This window comes from Pan troglodytes, chromosome 13 (assembly GCF_028858775.2).
Source record: "Pan troglodytes isolate AG18354 chromosome 13, NHGRI_mPanTro3-v2.0_pri, whole genome shotgun sequence".
Taxonomy (NCBI): domain Eukaryota; kingdom Metazoa; phylum Chordata; class Mammalia; order Primates; family Hominidae; genus Pan; species Pan troglodytes.
The window spans coordinates 139,488,906-139,508,010 of record NC_072411.2 but is presented as its reverse complement, the minus strand read 5'-3'; the positions used below and the strand labels follow the sequence as shown (position 1 = coordinate 139,508,010).

Genomic DNA, 19,105 nt, shown 5'->3' with positions numbered 1-19,105 from the left:
CCCTAAAATTTTATGACTTAATATATTTTAAATTATGGGGCTCATTTTGTAGCAAACACAACTTAGGATTAGTATGCTGCATTTCCAAAGTATCTTCTTAACAGGCGAGATTTTTAATAGAAAAAAAGTTGATGAATAATGAGATTTTTCATTACTGTGAATTTCACATTTCATGTATGCTGATAGATTATAAGAGCAATGTTTTTTAGGGGCTTGAACAAGAAATTAGTTCCCCGCCTCACCTAAATTTCAAGTCAATTTGTCTGTTAACACATCCCTTTCAGATTTCCTCTCTCTCTCATGCACAACAGTCATGGAGGATTTTATTTTTTATCTTCACGCTCTGATCTATCTTTCAGTTAAGATGTCCCGTGAAGTCCAGGTGTTTGAGATAACAGAGAACAGCGCCAAACTCCACTGGGAGAGGCCTGAGCCCCCCGGTCCTTATTTTTATGACCTCACCGTCACCTCAGCCCATGATCAGTCCCTGGTTCTGAAGCAGAACCTCACGGTCACGGACCGCGTCATTGGAGGCCTGCTCGCTGGGCAGACATACCATGTGGCTGTGGTCTGCTACCTGAGGTCTCAGGTCAGAGCCACCTACCACGGAAGTTTCAGTACAAGTAAGTACATGATCAGTACAAGTCGGTACCTGATTTCTACGTAGAGTATCAAACAGGACACAAAGGAGACACTTACTTATTGAATCTATTCTGAAATAACCACAAATTCGAAAAACAACAACAACAACAACAACAACAAGAAAACAACTCAGCCTGGGTGCTTTGGTGGCAGCCTAAGCTTATAAAACACAGAATGGAAATGGGATTCCATGTGGGATGCAGTCCTGCCCTCTAGGTCCTGGGCTACTTTATGGAGGAAGCCAGATCCACGTCGCCTGAGCACAGCCCTTTCCAACATTGCACCCGGGAAAGATGGCCACGTCTCCCGGCGAGGGCTCCTGGTTGCCCACCACCCCGTCCAGGTTTCCATGTTCAGGAAAACACCAGCCAGTCACTGGCTCCTTAGGGAGTAATGGAGGTGTCCCTGAAGTCTCACCGCCCCGGGGGTGGAGGATGTCGATAGCTGAGTCTCCCTGCCCTGATCTCACCATAGTTGGGCTCTGCCCTTGGCTGGCTGTTGTCCCCAGGGCCCCCCCATTTCACTGAGGCCTGCACTTGAGTGCTGTCACAGCTTTTCTTAATTATTCATGGTCCCCTCTCTCATCTTTCTAAATTCTTCTGCGTTCCCCCCTCCCATTCTTCTTGACCCCCACTGCTCCAGGAATGTGAAGGGAAGGCTCCTCTTTTCTTCAGGCCAATGCTATTCAGATCAAAGAACCAGCTTGAGGAAAGGGAATTCCCACCAGTGCCATGGATTAGGCCCATAGAGATATGAGTCCAAAGACCCAGTCAACCCTAGGGCTCTATTTTCCTGGACAGCAGCAGAAGAGGCTGTCTGGGAAGTGAGAGGATTTGTTCAGAAGTTCAGGGATCCCCTCCCATCGCTTATTAGCAGGTGGATCCAACTTGTAGCCCACAGCATAAGTCGTGGATGTAGAGGTGTCTTGGATCTGTGTCTTTCAATCGCCACTCCCCAACATAAGACATTAATCACAGCAGGCAACCTTATATCAGTCACTAAGGATTCCCAAGCCCTCCTGTTTCTGATTTACCTACGAGTTGCATATATTTTTCTTTTATAGAGAAATCTCAGCCCCCACCTCCACAGCCAGCAAGGTCAGCTTCTAGTTCAACCATCAATCTAATGGTGAGCACAGAACCATTGGCTCTCACTGAAACAGGTGAGTTGTGAAACTATTAGGTCCATTAATGGCACTAAGAAAATACCCATCTTGATTCCAGTTTAACTTCCTGGGTTCTAAGTCTTAGCCCAGGCATGACTTCTATGGGGGAAAAGGTCCACGTCAGCTCTGTGCAGCCCAACATCATCTTATTCTGCATAATCCCAGGTGTAAATGGAGTCTTACTTTACCTGTGATCAGACTCAGTGAAAATTTGATGGGAGGTGCTTTTGGGGCTATCACTAGAATTCACGTATCCATTAGACATTTCTCCTGTGCCTCATACTGGGACTCGAGTTGATTTGTGGTCTGTGATGCTGTGAAGATTGGCGTTTCATTTACTCAGTGATTTAATCTAATAAAAAAAACTGCTTAGAAGAACACAAGACAAATTTGGCTGGAATCCATGAAATGCATGGGTTTGGATCTGACCCATGCGGTGTTCTGGTCCGGACATCCTAAGCACACACCCCAGCTTAGTGTGTGAGTCTGTGATACTGTCTCTCATGTGCTTGAACCCCAGAGTGTGTGCATAGTCTATGCTAAGTTAGTGACTGGTTGGGTGTAATTCAGGAACTGACAGCTGTTACTTGCTTTTGTTCTTGGGCAGTGAAACTCTGAGAGACCTGGAATCTCTCATTCAGCAGAATGTGGACTTGGCTTGTTCATCCGTGAGAAACTGATTATTAAAATAGTTGATAGGCTTTGCTTAAGAGTGTTCAGCAAAGAATGATGGTACTAACATAAAAAATGGAAATGCCATGGGAATTTAGATATAATACTGTTTTATAGACCTGAAGCAAAAGCTTTCTGCTAACTAGGGGACAATTCATTATTTTTTGGTGTATCGTCTACTGTCAGGAGGAGGAAAGCATTTCTCTTCACAATGCTCATTTCTGTAATTGATTTTAAAGGTGTTTGTTGAGTGAGCCTGTTAGGCGACCCCACCATGGTGCTTGAGCTCAAAGAGAAGCCACAGAGAACACAGTAGATTTTCCCCAAAGGTGTGGGTCAGGACAGATTCAACTCTAACTTCAAAGTTGCTGAAATCTGTGTATGTCATTTCTCACTCATTGGTTAACTTCTCCCTGAATACAGTGTGGGAAATAGAAAAATTTTAGCCAATTTAGTGCTTCATTGAGAGAAAAAGACTTGGAGTAAACTAGAGATCAGAGATCAATAATGAGTAAACTAGACAGCAAGATTTGGGGATGTTTTTGATTCTCTTATGTGTGGTCCAAAAGGGACAAGATTGTATAAACAGTGCCTAGTTCATATAAACAACAATGTCTTTAAGCAAGGGTCTGGCTGGGCTGTTTTGTTTTTCTTTTCACATATATATATGTAGAGAGAGAGAGAGAGAGAGGGAGAGAGAGTTGTGAGGTTCAGAATTAAGAAGGTACTTTTGATCCAGACCTTTAACACTGAGATCGCCTGTCTACCTGTGATTAAGAGAAAAGAGCTTTTGAAATTGGGGCTTGTGTTTCTTTCAAGGCTGCAAGTAGTTGATACAGATGAATCTAAATAAAACCTTTCTCCTTCATACTAATTGGGGCATAACCCTCAGACCCAGGATGTGAATGTCCTCTCACCATTTCATGTGTGTGTGTCTGTGTATGTATGTGTGTACACATGCATATGTGTGTTTTCCTTCCCAGGGTGAAGACATAAATTACCTTTTTTTTTTTTAAAAAAAAAAAGAACAAGGCCCTGCATAATTGATCTCTGATCTCTTAAACTTAATGACTTCATAGTAACAAACAAGCACTTAACCTGCCTTGGCCTGATGAATATATGTTGGTGTACACACAGTTATGGCATTTTTGAGAGCTCTTTTTGAATTACTAGGTTGGTGCGAAAGCAATTGCAGTTTTGCCACTGACAGTAATGGCAACAACTGGAATTACTTTCACGCCGACCTAATACATGGGACATTTACTTAAAAATGTCTAAAATTCAAAATGGATAACCAGAATTAGGAGAGGAATCCTTATCCTCCCCACCCCTACCAACCTCTCTCCCTCCCCTCCTCACCTTCTCCTATAATTGTCATTTTAACTATTTCCCCTGGGGTGGGGGGAAAATTTTTTAATGGTTTTTATATATTTGGATATAGGAAAAGGAGTGACAATGAATCACTCTTTATTAAATAACTAAAACAAGATAATAACTGCATGCTTACTCAGTAGTTGCATGTATATTTTGCATCCAAATTCCAATGACCACAATATGCATTATTTCTCCAAATATACATTTTCTAGACCATTCAGGCAAAATGAAGTTTTAAAAATATATTTTTTATATTTACATGTGTCCATTTTAATTCCTCTTACTTTCTGCAGCATCCATTAATTAGAAACATGTTTACAGAGATGGGTCCCTTTCTTAGTATTAAATAGTAGATGCTACTGTTTGCTTTTTTACTTCTGTGAATAAAAGATGCTGTCTTAAGAATCTGTATTTTTCATAGTTTATCATGTTGGATTCTGGGAACTTGGTGACCTGTGTTTGAATCTGTGAAGGAATTTGTAGGTAGAAACACTCTGAAATGAAAAGGTTCCTAGTCCTGGGCACCTAAGGCAGGGGAAGAGGAGAGGACCAGTGTTACCATTGGTTTTCATTTGCATATGTTAATGTTTGCCCATTTTGACAGTCACATTGAATAGATGCTTGTTTATCAGGAATTTGAGTCAGGAATGTAATGCGAGGGCAGTCTGGTTGGGGCATTTTTTGTCCTCCATAAGATCTGGCCCTGTTTGGTATGTGGCAGGGAGCCTCTTGCCTTTGAGATGAAGGTTGATTCTGTTAACAGGCCTTGATTCCATTAATATACCTAGGGCATCATTAGCAACCACTCAGGATTCCAGCTTTACAATATTACATGATTTGATTTTCAGTGGTTAATATTTGTATTTTTTTAAATAAAACCAAATGAACCCCCACAAAAATATCTCACTCCACTTTTTGCTTTGCTCAGCATCTAAAAGAATTATACTCCAGCCACTTTTCTGTCACACATCTGCTGCCTATAAATGGCAGTGAGCAGCAGTGGATCTTTCATTCATTACCATGGCCTCCTGAAAGCATGGGTGTGCTGGGCCTTTCTGCCACCTGCTTTGTCGCTGCTGATTTTGACAGTGCTACGTAGTTGCTAATTTTGGTTTTAGGCTTTTGTTACCACCTCCCTCTTCTCCCTTCTCATTTTTAGCTAAGGAAGCTTTGGATAGATATTTTCTGTGCATATTACTATTAAAGCTAAGACTGTCTAGAATTTCTAAACAACAACAACAACAACAAAAATCTAACTTAAAATTTACTTTTTGCAGTATTACAAAATGAATCCTAAATTATTGGCTTAATCACATGTGTTAAAGAAGTTTCAATGCAGAAACTAGACAAAACAACTAACAAAATCATCATGTCCTTTATTATTTATTCTTGAAATTAGCAATCTGTAGAACTGATCACATTTTGTCCGAGTAGACATGACTGGGCCAATTGTATAGCCCTGAAGGAACCATCATTTTGTGTTTACTAACGTTTTACTTATTGATTCTAAGATGCACAATTTTCTTCTCATTGGGACACTTCTGAAACTGAAATGTGACTTAGAATTGACAATATATCATGGTTTATTGGTAGCATTTTGTGTTACTTAGTGGAACATAAAATAATGGTGCATCATAAAATTAAGAGCTCTTATATTGGATAGAATACAGTATTTGGTTGGCCATGTTCCATGTGAATATATATCATCGATTAGCATAAAATGGTATATTTGGGGGAAATACCTGACTTTATGTTAATAATAATTTAAAGAACAAACTAATCCCACAGCTGAAGTAAGTTAAATAGCTACAGGGATTTAGGAAATGGTCCTCTCCAGGCTGTCTGTTGTTCATCGCTGTGTGAGGATGTTTTCTGGTTAGTTGTCATGTGTGGGTTATGATGAGCCCAAAGGAGTGTTTTTTATCTTGAAGTCTTAAAAAATAGAAGTCCGTTGGTCAAGATCTGAAAGAGTAAAATTTAACCACAGCTACATTTTAAAATAAAGTTAAAAATTGGCCGGGTGTGATGGCTCATGCCTATAATCCCTGCACTTTGGGAGGCTGAGGCAGGAGGATCACTTGAGGTCAGGAGTTCGAGACCAGCCTGGCCAACATGGTGAAACCCTGTCTCTACTAAAAATGCAAAAATTAGCCAAGCATGATGGCTCATGCCTGTAATCCAGCTACTGAGGAGGCTGAGGCAGGAGAATCACTTGAACCTGGGAGGCAGAGGTTGCAATGAGCTGAGATCATACCACTTCATTCCAGCCTGGGCAACAGAGTGAGACTCAGTCTCTAAATAAGTAAATAAATTAAGTAAGTTAAAAATTTGGTAAGTTTCCTTGGTACCCTTTGAACTGACCAATGCTCAAAATGTAGACGGTGGAAAGTGTTTTCATTAAGGCAAATCATACCTGCATCCAAGGTATGGAAGTACTTTATACTGTAACAACAATGCCGAGTGAGAAGGTGATTGAATTTTCTTGTTTTGGGGACCATTAAACTGATGAGGAACATGTTGATGATTGCAGCATAAACACCTCTCAGTTTGTCTTCCTTCAGTTTGCTCAAGGAAGTACTTACATCGTGATTTGGAAATCAATATGTTTGGGAAATGTCAAAGCTGATGCGTTTAAAAATGCATTGAAACACTATGGGAATATCAAACTATGAAAAAGACAAGATTTTCCAATCAATATGTTTTCCACTTTGAAGAATACATATATTTTTTGCTGATTATAAAGTTAACAGATATGCATTGTCAAGCATTCAGGATGTACAGAGAAATATATTACACGATTCTCATTGTGACAGCATTGCTGGCTTTTGATGAAAACCAATAGTGACCCGATGCATAGCCTTCCTATTTTTTTCTATGAATATTATTGCTTGTGGGAAGGTGCATGCATCGCACATGCACATCCACTCCTGCACATCATTATTACAAAAATGGACTGTGGGGCTTAGGGTGCCTTGCGCCGCAGTGTTTTTGAATGGTTGTTTTTAGGATGTTCTAGGTAGGAACCTGTGGCTTCTGGGAACAGGTGGGATTCCCAGAACAGGGTTTTAACCTAACATTGTGCTTGCCTCCGTTTCCTCTCTTCTATTTGGTTACTTTCCTGAAGCCCAGTGACCAATAGTAAGGAAGTTTCAGCAGACAGTGGTCTGAGTCAGGCAGCCTTTCCCCTCTGTTTTCCAAGCAAACTTAGTTACATTGGTATTCTAGGTTAGGAAGCCGGGGAAGGTTGTGGATAATTTTCAGTCCCCATTGTCTTTTAGGCTCCCACTAGGTTCTCAATAATAAAGAAGAGCAAATTAAGGAAGACTCAGCCAAGCGCTCCTCTCAGATAAAGAGAAGGCTCTAGCTTCCTACAGGTTATGCCTGGGGGGCAGACTGATTTCAGAGGGAAAAGATGAACAACTATTGCATCCAAAGACATGTCGTTCTAGGGAAAAGTCCAGGTTAAGTTCAACGAGGGCCAGCCATCTCCCTTTGTACTCCAGGACATTTAAATACTTTTTTTTTTTTTTTTTTTTGCTTTAAAACAGTTGCTTTAACATATGCACTCATAGCTGAGTAGAGTCCAGCCAAAACCACGTGTCTCAGAAGTCAAGATTATGTGGAGTTTGCATTAGAAGCCTTCTTAAGAACATAAAATCCTCCGTTTTCATGCTTCAGAAGTAGAGAAGTCCAGGTTTTTGTCTTTGAATAGTGCTGGGTTCTCACTTCACTAATATATTTCTCTTGGTTTTCCAAATATCTGCTTGTCCACAGTAACAGTGTCCTTATTTTCCACTAGTAAATCTTACAGGGTCTCAGTAGTGACTCTCACTGAAATAAGGGCAGAAAACACCAGTGCCGTGGTGTGGAACTGGAGGGCTAGGGTGGAGAGCCAAGGAAGCTGGAGAAGCCAATCAGACGGGGAGTGGAGTGTGCTGCTGTGAGGCCACTCATGGGCTGGGTGTCCGTGGCTCTGGGCAGACCTCTCATGACTGGTTCAGCGGAGCCCAGGGGACTGGGAACTGAACAGCTAAACACAGATGGTCAGGACTGAAGTGCACTTGAAACAAATAAAATAGAGCAAATAGGGTCCATTGGCCAACGCTCTGGGAAGGAAGGAAGAATAGGGAGATCATTTGACGCCGGCCTCACGCTAACAGGGAAGCCACCGGTAAATGAGGAATAAGTTTTGATGGTTAAATTACCTTGCCTTGTCAGTTCTCTCCAGGACCTTCCTTGACAGCCAGGCATTTTCCTTCAGTTATTGGCATATTTGAGAGAAAGAAGGTTGTTTTTGTAAATTGTCTTCATTTTATTCTGACTTCCTGGAGTCTTCAAAGGCTCTCGTGGGGACCACTGGCTTTCTGGGCCCTGAGAGCGTCTGCAACTAGGAGGTGTTGTAACTGTGGAGCCACGAGCCACCAGCCACCAGCCTGGAATTTGGGTGACAGCAGCAACCAGGAAATGTTTTAGACCAATTCTGAGCCTCAGTCCTGTGCACCTTTGAGTCTGGTCCATCGTGGGTGATCCAAGCTATGATTATCCACTGAAGACTTAGGTTTTCCTTGTCCTTTTTGGTATCTATCTGAAACACAGATGCTCACCACCTCCGCAGCTGTGAGCAGCCTGCCTCGCTGGGGACAAAGGAGATGGAGAAGCATCCCTTTGTAGGGGAGAGCTGGATAATTCCAGCCTGTTAGCTACTCACGGGAACATGCAGAATTATTGGCTCCAGGGAGTTTTGGAGAAAGAAGGTTTACGTTTTCAAACTTACAGATAACAGTTGACATCAATGCTTCTCTTTCCCAGAACAATCTGGAGTTTGCCAGAAAACTCTGTAAACAGGAGTCGTGCTGTGTGTGAACTGTAAACTCTTCTCTCCAGGCGTCGAGGGGACCTTTGCTTTACTTTGCAGCTGGGCTACATCAGACGTGTGCATTTGAAACATAAACTTCCTTAACTGGGAAAAGAATGCTTCTCTGTCTTCAAAATAGTTCTGCTATGTGACATTTTTGCCATCATGAATTTTACATCAGTGCTAGCTCTTCGTTTTACGTGTTTCATTTGGCAGGTCACAAAGGCCCTTGGCTACCACACATACGTGCATACACACACACACACACACACACACTCATAAAGGATTTTCTTTTCTGCTTTACCTTTAATTTTAGTCTACTTGGCTTGTAATGAAAGGTAGAGCCTTATTTTTGAACTATATCCCAACAGAATCGAATTTCCACTTTGCCAAGAATTATAAAACCCTGAGGTTTTAAAATTCAGTTTCTTTTCTGGGGATTTAACATGGAAGGACTTGGAGGGCAAATGGCCCAGTGATTGGAAAGGGGAAAAACAATTCATTTCATTTAAAATTATTCAATAACCATTGCCAGCATTTGGGATTCTGAGTGCTGTTTATGAAGCCCTTTCATTGATATAATTTCATCTATCTCTCACAAGGCTGTAAGCAATTCCTATGTCCATATGGCAGTGAGGAAATGGAGATTTGAGCAGGTTAAGGGAGTTTTCACCTGGAAGCTCTTCTTTTTTTTCCTTCTGCCACAGTAGGGTCATCAGACTGTCAGCCCCAGCACTGGGAGCCGAGTAACACACATGTTCTCATTAATATCCTTTTCTCACGTTTTTATTAAAGATATATGCAAGTTGCCAAAAGACGAAGGAACTTGCAGGGATTTCATATTAAAATGGTACTATGATCCAAACACCAAAAGCTGTGCAAGATTCTGGTATGGAGGTTGTGGTGGAAACGAAAACAAATTTGGATCACAGAAAGAATGTGAAAAGGTTTGCGCTCCTGGTAAGTGATTCTTCCTTGTGTTTATGGCTTCTGCAAATAAGAGATTCAGGTCAATAAGTCACCTTGAAAAATATTAGAAGTGCAATGATTATGATACATGTGAAAAAGAAGATAAAGTGTATCCTCAGATAAGGAAGACGTTCAAATACAACCCATGAAATGTCTTTTTGAATTCCTATTTTGGGTTTCTAAAAACATATTGTCCCTTGTCATTCTTCAGAAATGTTACTAAGTTGCTGTTATTTGTATAATATTGCACCAAAAATGATTCCTGGGAAGATAATATAATGAACAACTACAGATAACACCAAAGATAAACAACCCCCACAAATTTATCTTTTAAATAGTTTTGCTTCCTATAAATAACAATGTTGTCACTGGGGCCATCCAGTATCTCCATTATATTGTGCAGTTCAACTGGTAATAAAATAAACACTTTGAACAGAGCCTGGGGTCAGTGCCAGAATGGGGAGAGTTCAGTTCGTATAAAGGCCTGGTAGATGGTGCAGGGCAAAAGAATGGGATGAGATTTCCCAGACATCCCTGGGCCCCAGGGCCCCAGGCCAAGAAGGTCACAGAGGGCCTTTGATGGTACTGAGTAGAAAAGTGAGACAGGTGATGGAAACCAGAGGCTGCGGGACTGTATCATGATAATGACAGTGCCCTTTTGGGTCAGTAATGTGGCTTTTCCTCTCTTCTCTCGGCTCCTCACCTCACCCCACCCACCCCCTCTCTCGACGCTCAGTGCTCGCCAAACCCGGAGTCATCAGTGTGATGGGAACCTAAGCGTGGCTGGCCAACATCATATACCTCTTGAAGAAGAAGGAGTCAGCCATCGCCAACTTGTCTCTGTAGAAGCTCCGGGTGTAGATTCCCTTGCACTGTATCATTTCATGCTTTGATTTACACTCGAACTCGGGAGGGAACATCCTGCTGCATGACCTATCAGTATGGTGCTAATGTGTCTGTGGACCCTCGCTCTCTGTCTCCAGGCAGTTCTCTCGAATACTTTGAATGTTGTGTAACAGTTAGCCACTGCTGGTGTTTATGTGAACATTCCTATCAATCCAAATTCCCTCTGGAGTTTCATGTTATGCCTGTTGCAGGCAAATGTAAAGTCTAGAAAATAATGCAAATGTCACGGCTACTCTATATACTTTTGCTTGGTTCATTTTTTTTCCCTTTTAGTTAAGCATGACTTTAGATGGGAAGCCTGTGTATCGTGGAGAAACAAGAGACCAACTTTTTCATTCCCTGCCCCCAATTTCCCAGACTAGATTTCAAGCTAATTTTCTTTTTCTGAAGCCTCTAACAAATGATCTAGTTCAGAAGGAAGCAAAATCCCTTAATCTATGTGCACCTTTGGGACCAATGCCTTAATTAAAGAATTAAAAAAAGTTGTAATAGAGAATATTTTTGGCATTCCTCTAATGTTGTGTGTTTTTTTTGTGCTGGGGGGAGGGGATTTAATTTTAATTTTAAAATGTTTAGGAAATTTATACAAAGAAACTTTTTAATAAAGTATATTGAAAGTTTCCTGGGTGTGACGTTCTTGGCAGTCTTGTTTCCATAGCAGCAATTGTCAGAATCACCCCTAGGCTGGGGAAACTGGGTTTGGTTCTGGCCCCATGGACCTGTGCAACAGCCTTTCGTTTCCAGTGGAGGAGGCAAAAGAGCTTTATCAGCCAGTGTGCAAAGAGACCGGGTGGAGACAAGCATCCCCCGCTTTGTGGATTCAGCCCCACATGCTCCAGTGCTCCATGGCCGAGCGGAAGGTGTTCCTGCTGTTGGGTCCCGGCAGTGTTTCTGATTTTCAGAGTCAGGCTGGCTTCCATCTTTTCCTCTGACTCTTGGTTGGCCCTCAGAGCCTCAACCTCCTCCTGTCTTCCTCTCCACAGTGATCCTTTCCCAGGGGGTTGATTTGCTTCCTCTCACAATGGCTGAGAGATTCAGTGTTGCCCCACGACCCCCAACCCCTTTTCTGGAGTTTCAAAGCACAAGGTCTTTCATTTTTTTGTTTTTCTTAAAGACTGTTTTTTTCTCTCTTCAGAAATAATACAAGAAACCAACAAATACATATTCAGGTGGCACTTGAGTTCCACTTACAAAGGAAACAACTTATTGGATAAAATACGTATGTCCTGACAAGTGCTGAGGGTAGAATTACAGGAATCTTGGGTGTCAGCAGAAATGTTTTATGTAAAATCAGGATGAATTTGCCAGTTGGTCTATTGGGAAAGGAGAGAGGAGTGTGGCCCTCTTCAGAAGCGCCACTTAGTCCCCACAAGGTCACCATGACCTCCTCCCTAGTCCTCTTCTATCTCGGCAGCTACCATGGTGTGCTCAGGTCAGTGTGCTCTGAGCTGTGACCCTTGGCAACCAACCCTGGGATCCGCCAGGCACCCAACACCAGCCTCTTGCAGGAACTTCAGGAGCAGAGAGCTGTGGGCCCAGCTCCCATAGCGGTGGGCTGAGTGCTCCACTTCCCAAGGGATCCCTGCCCCCGCCACCCCCATTGACTTGATCTGCTATGGACCTAAAATGAGCATCACAATCTGGTTTTACTTTTTGGGTTCCTCTGGAAGCAGCCCTTAGGACTAAGGATATGGGTGTGAGTAGTTTATTTGGGAGGTGAAGGAAGTCACTGAGTGGCTGAGAAGTGGGGAGTGAGACAAGCAAAGGGAGAGCACTGTTAAGAGGTGTATAGTCAGCGTCCACTGTGGGTGCCCAGAGCCTAATCCCTCGGGGAAACCCTGGGAGCACCTGTGGCACTGCACCTCGTAGGCCAGCAGAGGGCTGAAGGAGTTTGGGTAGTCATACACCTGTTTCCACCGGTTACTGAGGCATTCATGCTCTGGTTCTCTTGGCTTGCGGGCACACTGGCAAAGGGGCCTTCTGTGGTGTAAGAAAATGTTCTTGGCAAAGACCTGCAGATACTCCCATGTGGAACTTGGGGGAGTAGTCAGGCCCAAGGTACAGGAGTAGGACACCAATATCTGTAACATACCTAGATGGTCTGCTCAAGGTGTGTTACAATAGACTGGGGCAGGGCCCATCACTAGGAGACTCACTTCCAAGGGCTCCAGAATCCTCTCTCCCTTTCCACCTCCTATTGCCAGCATGCCCATCCCTGCCATTCTTGGTTCACTCTATCTATGCATTGCTTCTCTGTATGTGTCCCTTGGCTGCTGAAGGTTGCTGGGACAATCACACCCACCATCTCACCTGACTCAGGAGAAGCAGGAAGTGATGTAAGTCCAGGTGAGTGGCTGGTTAAGCGGTGTGTGCTGCTAACTTGGGGTAAGGCAAGGTGCTCAGGCGGTGGATGAGCAGTTTTTCCCATTTATTCCCACAGAGCAAATAAAACAAAATCCTTTGTTACATTGTCTGTCCTAACTTAGGGTTCAGCAAAACATGATCTGAGCTGCAGGATTCCTAACCCCTTGACAGCTCGTGGATTTCTCTTCCCAAGACATTCTTCTGCCAGACTATGCCAAGGACTCTGTGTCCTTTCTTGAACCCTGACATGTCCCTGACCCTCATATCCACTCAGCTCTCTCTGGGGAAGCCTCCAGCCTGGCCCGTGGAAGGTGGCCTGCCAATAAAGAAAACCTGTTTTGGATTTTGTGACTAAGAAATAAACTTCTATTGAAGTAAGAGACTGAGGTCTTGGGCTGTTCTAGCAGCTGGTGTGACCGTAACGAACACAGCGCACCTTTATCCAGAAGCCTTTGTGGGTCAGGTGCTGCACTAGGTGTTTCACACACATCTTAGGTGGTGCTGTTCAGTAGCAGTCATTGTTCTAGTTTTAAAGATGATGAAACAGAGGGTCAGAGTGGTCCTTTTCACCCAGCTGTGTTCTAATGGAGGATCTGGGCAAGTTATGGTGACCCAGAAGCCCTCTCAGAGTTCCAAGGTTGGCTCCTGTGGAACGCTCACTGCCATTCTCTAGATGTTTCTGGCTGTTTCTCTGGAAGTCAGATCTGAGCCATGTGTCTTTTCCCAGAACAAAGCATGCCCTCCACATGACCCTCCCCAAGACCTTCCGTCACTCTTTCTCGGACAGCAAGTCTCTATCCTTCTCCTTCCTTTCATTGTAGTCTTTTCCATCTCTTCTCATTATCCTGAGCTGCTCTGGCTTAGGAAAGAACTTGGAGAAGCTGGGGGCTCTGGCACGCATTGAGGGCTTGCGCAGAAGGTGGCCTGGGCTGAGTATGGCCTGCGTGGGTTCCAAGGCCGAGTCACGAGGACGTCTATTTGCGCTCAACTGTGAGCACATCTCAATCCTTTCAACAGCAGCTTTGCTGGGTTTTTAAATACAAGTGCTTTATACTTTCATTCCCTCAACGATTTTCTGCATAATTAAAAAGAAATCACAGCACTTAGAATGGGTGCCAGGCTTTTTGTAGAAAGCCAATGTTTTGAACCCTCAAGAACCATTTTAAATTTCTTTCCCCATGGTGGTTCATTTTTAGGAGATGGTTCGTATTTTCCTGCCAAATTTCCATTGTTGTCCTATTTCCAGCTGGACCTAGCTGCTCTTCATGAGCCAGGCTCTCAGGGTTCCACCTATCTGGGTGTGGCTTCCGGAGAAGTTGGGGGCTGCTGACACTGCCAGGCCAGGGGGCCCAGTCCAGAGGCTGCCCTCTGCCATACCCCTCCTCGGTTTAGTTTGGGTCTGAGCTTTGCCGCTGCCTGTGCCTCCCCTTCCCTGGGAGATGAATACTGATGGTGAGCTGCTGTAAGAGCCATGGGATTCCTGGGGTCTTCCTGCTTTCTTGGAATCATGCTCTCCAGCTTTGGGCCACCCCTCAGCATTCCTGAGATCCCATGCAGAGCCAGTTCAGAAATCCTTTTCCGTGGTATTCCCTAGTCTTCCACCCAACTTTATGGTGGGCATAAAGCTGCTAAAGACCAAAACACCAAAGAAGTAGTATTTTGGAATCTAGTAGTCAAAGCTTGAAGGCATTTGGTCACGAGTGATGGGAAAAGGCCAGTGATTCAAGGGCCTCTGTGCATGATGGGGACACCACCCAAGTATCGCTCAACCTGGAAAACTGATATTGTTTTCCTGCCTATGTCAGATGTCTCTGTGAAAACCATGCTGCTGTTGCAAAAAGTCATCTAAGAGAAGGCATTTGGGCATCTGCAAAGGGAGCTAGCTATGCGTGTTTGATTTCAAGAGAATAGTAAATTCCCAGCATTTACATGAATTTTGTAAGAGATGTTAGAAACAGAAATAGCACAATAAAAAGAAATTGTCAGAACTTGTATATCTGGGAAAGAATATTTGTTTTGAAAGACTCCATTTAAAAGTTAACATTTGATAGGAGTTGTAGCTGACGAAGCTGACTGGTCATTCATAAACCAGTCTTATATTGAGTTCCCCGAAAGCAGATCCTGACCAAGTTTTGGCTGCAGTCATTTGTTTCGGAAGGTGTGTGGGAAGCACAAATGAGGCCACTGAGAAGCAAGACAAAGAAGTTGGCAAGTCAAGGGATGGTGCATTAACTAAAAGCATGTTACCCTTGAGAGCAACTGGGGCTCAGTCTCCCTGGAAACCCACTGAGAAAGTGGGGAGAATGCTACGAGGAACAGAAAGCTGGATGTTTATGGACTGACCCTCATCTCTTTTTGGTTGGAGGTTGTAGTAGTCACCATTCTCTAGAGGGACAGGACTAATAGGACAGACGTATATATGAAAGGGAGTTTATTAAGGAGTATTGACTTACACGATCACAAGGTGAAGTCCCACAATAGGCTGTCTGCAAGCTGAGGAGCAAGGAAGCCAGTCTGAGTCCCAAAACCTCAAAAGTGGGGAAGCTGGCAGTGCAGCCTTCAGTGTGTGACCGAAGGCCCGAGAGCCCCTGGCAAACCATTGGTGTAAGTCCAAGAGTCCAAAAGCCGACGAACTTGGAGTCTGATGTATCAGGGCAGGAAGCATCCAGCACGGAAGAAAGACCAAGGCGGGAAGACTCAGCCAGTCTAGTCCTTCCACGTTCTTCTGCCTGCTTTTTTCTGGCTGCACTGGCATCAGATTAGATAGTGCCCAAACAGACTGAGGTGGGTCTGCCTCTCCCAGTCCACTGACTCAAATGTTAATCTCCCTTGGCAACACCCTCACAGACACACCCAGGAACAATACTTTGTATCCTTCAATCCAGTCAAGTTGACACTCACAGGGGTTGACCTGGGGGCGTTACACGCCAGCATTTTGAGGCTGCCCTGCACACACTGTTGCTAGAAAAGTAAAGCAGAGAAGAAGAGGGACGTGGGCCACTGAGGTGGAGTGCTGTCAGCACACCTGGAAGCAGCCAGCACAGCTGCAGGGGAGCACAGAGGCGGGCCGAGAAGCAAGGTATAAACAGCATCAGCAATCAGCCAGTTTGAACATGAACCTATAGAAATTGAAGTGTCTTTAACATGAAGTTGATTAGAGAGGATGATAATAGAGACATATTGTCCACTCCTGATTACTCTGATGGAAAGAAATGAGGTGATTTATGGATTAAGCACAGCTTCTGAGCTCTTAAACTGTAGCCCACGGTATGCCCAGCACTCTACCAGATGGGGGTCAGCAAACTTCTGGTAAAGGACCCAGCCAGTGTCCAGTGGTTTTGGGGCTCCAGCAAGAGCCATCGAGCCTGTGCTGTGTCTGTGAATTTCAGTGGTGGCTCGGGCTGCCCAACTCCCTTGTTCCTTTCCATTTGTGGAACTGAACCTGATTTGCTAGCCTTCCCATTGTTGCTATAAACTACTCAATATTTTTCCAATAATTCAATTTTCTTCATATGTTAACCAGAGTAAGTTTCTGTCACTTGCTGCCTAGAGCCTGGACAGGTACACAGTCTTTCATTCAATCACTTATTCAACAAACATTTGCTGAGCACCTAACATGTGTCAGGTATTAGACAAGGCACTGGGGATGCAGGGGTGAACAGCACACACGTCTTCCTCTTGTGTTCCTTACACGGCAAGAGAAGTAGGTGGCAAACCACAAAACCCTCAGTAAATAAGGACGTATGAGCTGCAGCGGAGGCTGTCTGATGAGGTACTGCATGTTTAAGGCAAGCCTTTCTGAAGAGTTGATTTATGAGCTAAAAAAAAAAAAAAAAAAAAAAAAAAAACCAAGAGAGGCCAGCACGGTGGTTCATGTCTGTAATCCCAGCACCAAGGGAGACTGAGGCAGGTGGATCACTTAGGAGTTCGGGACCAGCCTAGCCAACATGGTGAAACCTCTCTACTAAAAATACAACAACAACAACAAAATTAGCTGGGCATGGTGGCACATGCTTGTAATCCTAGCTAGTAGGGAGGCTGAGGCAGGAGAATTGCTTGAACCTGGGAGACAGAGGTTGCAGTGAGCCGAGATCGCACCACTGCACTCCAGCCTGGTAACAGAGCAAGACTCTGTCTCAGGAAACAAAAAACAAACAACAAAAAATCCCAAGACAGCCACCTTTGGGAAGACCTGAAGGAAGATTCCAGATCCAGAGAGGGCCTGGATCTGAGATCCTGGGTAGAGAAATGACTGTGACATGTTTGAGAAACAGCAAGATGGCCAGTGTGGCTGGAGTCAAACAAATAAGCGGATAAATTTTTGGAGTTGAAGTCTCAGAGAGAATGGCCAAGTCAGGCCCCAAAACTCTTTCATAACTAACGAGTTGTGGATTGTACTTTAATGTGATGGAAAGCCATTGGGAGCTTTAAGCCGGGCAGTCTTGGGTGTGACATGTGATTCTTTGAGGAGGCGGGGTAGTCAATCAAAAATTCTGTCATGCGTATTAGAACTTGGGATGCTTATTGAACTTCGAAGCGGTGATATGAGGAAGACAATTGAAGTTCAGAGGAGAGGGTGGGGCTAAGGATATACATTCAGCAGTTTGGAAATATACCATATTAGAAGCCTAGATTTATGGAGCGATTTCCTTGCTTGAGAGTATAGATGAAGAGGGACAGGGAGTCAGGAGAGGCCTGTCTGTGCCCTGGCGGTTAGAGGTTGAGCAGAGAAGACAGGCTTGGTGAAAGAGGCTGAGGAGGAGTGTTTGTAGAAATAAGAAGAGAATCAGTAGAGACAGGTGTCACGCAAGGACAGTGTTGGCAGAAGCTGTGTCAAAATGAACAGAGCAGTCACCTGTGCTGAATGCTGCTCATGGTTTAGAAAACAGAGAGCAGGAAGGAGAGAGTATTCTTGGGGCTGTGGTGTGTAGTGAGTTAGGATGCTCTCAGCAGCCAGGAACTGAAACCCCATCTCGCATTGGCTTAGATCACGAAGTCACTGGTTGTCCCCATTTCACAGAAATCCAGAGCACAGGCTGTGGGAGGAGTCAAAGATGCCATCAAGGACCCAGGTTTTCCCATCTCTCTGGACTATTTTCAGCTTGGGCTCCACTCTTAGGCTAGTAACAAGACAGTCTCATGTGGACACAATGATATTTAAAGGAAGAAGGAAGACCATCCTTTCTGTGGCTTTTCTCCAGAAAGCTCCCTGGCAGATGTCCCCTGGCAGTCCATTGGTTGGAAATGGGTTGCATGCCTCTAAGCCAATGTTGGGAATAAGAATAGAATCCGTGGATCACCCGAGGTCAGGAGTTTGAGACCAGCCTGGCCAACATTGTGAAATCCCGTCTACTAAAAATACAAAAATTAGCCATGCATGCGTGGTGGTGCATGCCTATAATCCCAGCTATTTGGGAGGCTGAGGCAGGAGAATCACCTGAACCCAGGAGGTGGAGATTGCAGTGAGCCCAGATCATGTCACTACACTCCAGCCTGGGTGACAGAGCAAGACTTCGTCAAAAAAACAAAAAACAAAAAACAAAAACAACCGGAACCCCTCTTAGATTAAATAAGCCCACCCCTGTGGAGAGGCGCGGGAACCCGAGGGCTGTGGTGGGGAAGATATGGGAGGACTGCGTTCATCACTGCTCCTGTATAAGTTCATGTGTATGCAGCCATGACACACAGTCATCAGTGACATTTAAGAGTCTGTAGTTCACCCTATATAGGCATAGGTATAGGCATCACCTTCCCTACTAACTCCCTTGACAGTTTCCAAAAGAGGCAAAACAACAGAAACAAAGCTTTCTAGTTTTTGTTTAAGGGAAGCACTTAAAGTAATAAGACTTAATGACACGTAAAGTCTATTGTGGTTTCCTCACCGTGGGACAGGAAAACTGGGTCCTTATGTGACTGTCAACCTGACTGCCTCAACTAGACACTGACTTTGCTGACTGTCTAGATTTGAATGTTGGGGGTCTGTGCCCATCATCCTAACCACACTTTTTTCCTGTCTTCTTCATTTGCTCGTGGCCTTCATTAATTCCTGGGCCAGGTCTAATGCTTGTGACCTAAGACAGTGATTTGGAAAACAGTACGAAGATTGAGTACAAGTTTAGGGCTGTGCAGAAGGACCTCAAAAGTGTCTCTATCTTTGT

The 19,105-nt window shown here is 44.1% G+C and overlaps 1 protein-coding gene across 1 annotated transcript in view; it reads left to right on the top strand.

The window, feature by feature from the left end:
* Window positions 1-11,204, top strand: part of COL6A3 (collagen type VI alpha 3 chain) — a 90,178-nt gene extending 78,974 nt beyond the window's left edge. The window contains exons 41-44 of the mRNA XM_001153544.7: window positions 360-623; window positions 1,706-1,804; window positions 9,504-9,668; window positions 10,414-11,204. Coding sequence (XP_001153544.4) covers window positions 360-623; window positions 1,706-1,804; window positions 9,504-9,668; window positions 10,414-10,454 — 569 coding nt within the window. The 3' untranslated portion in view covers window positions 10,455-11,204. The remainder of the gene's footprint in view (window positions 1-359; window positions 624-1,705; window positions 1,805-9,503; window positions 9,669-10,413) is intronic.
* Window positions 11,205-19,105: the final 7,901 nt, after the last annotated feature.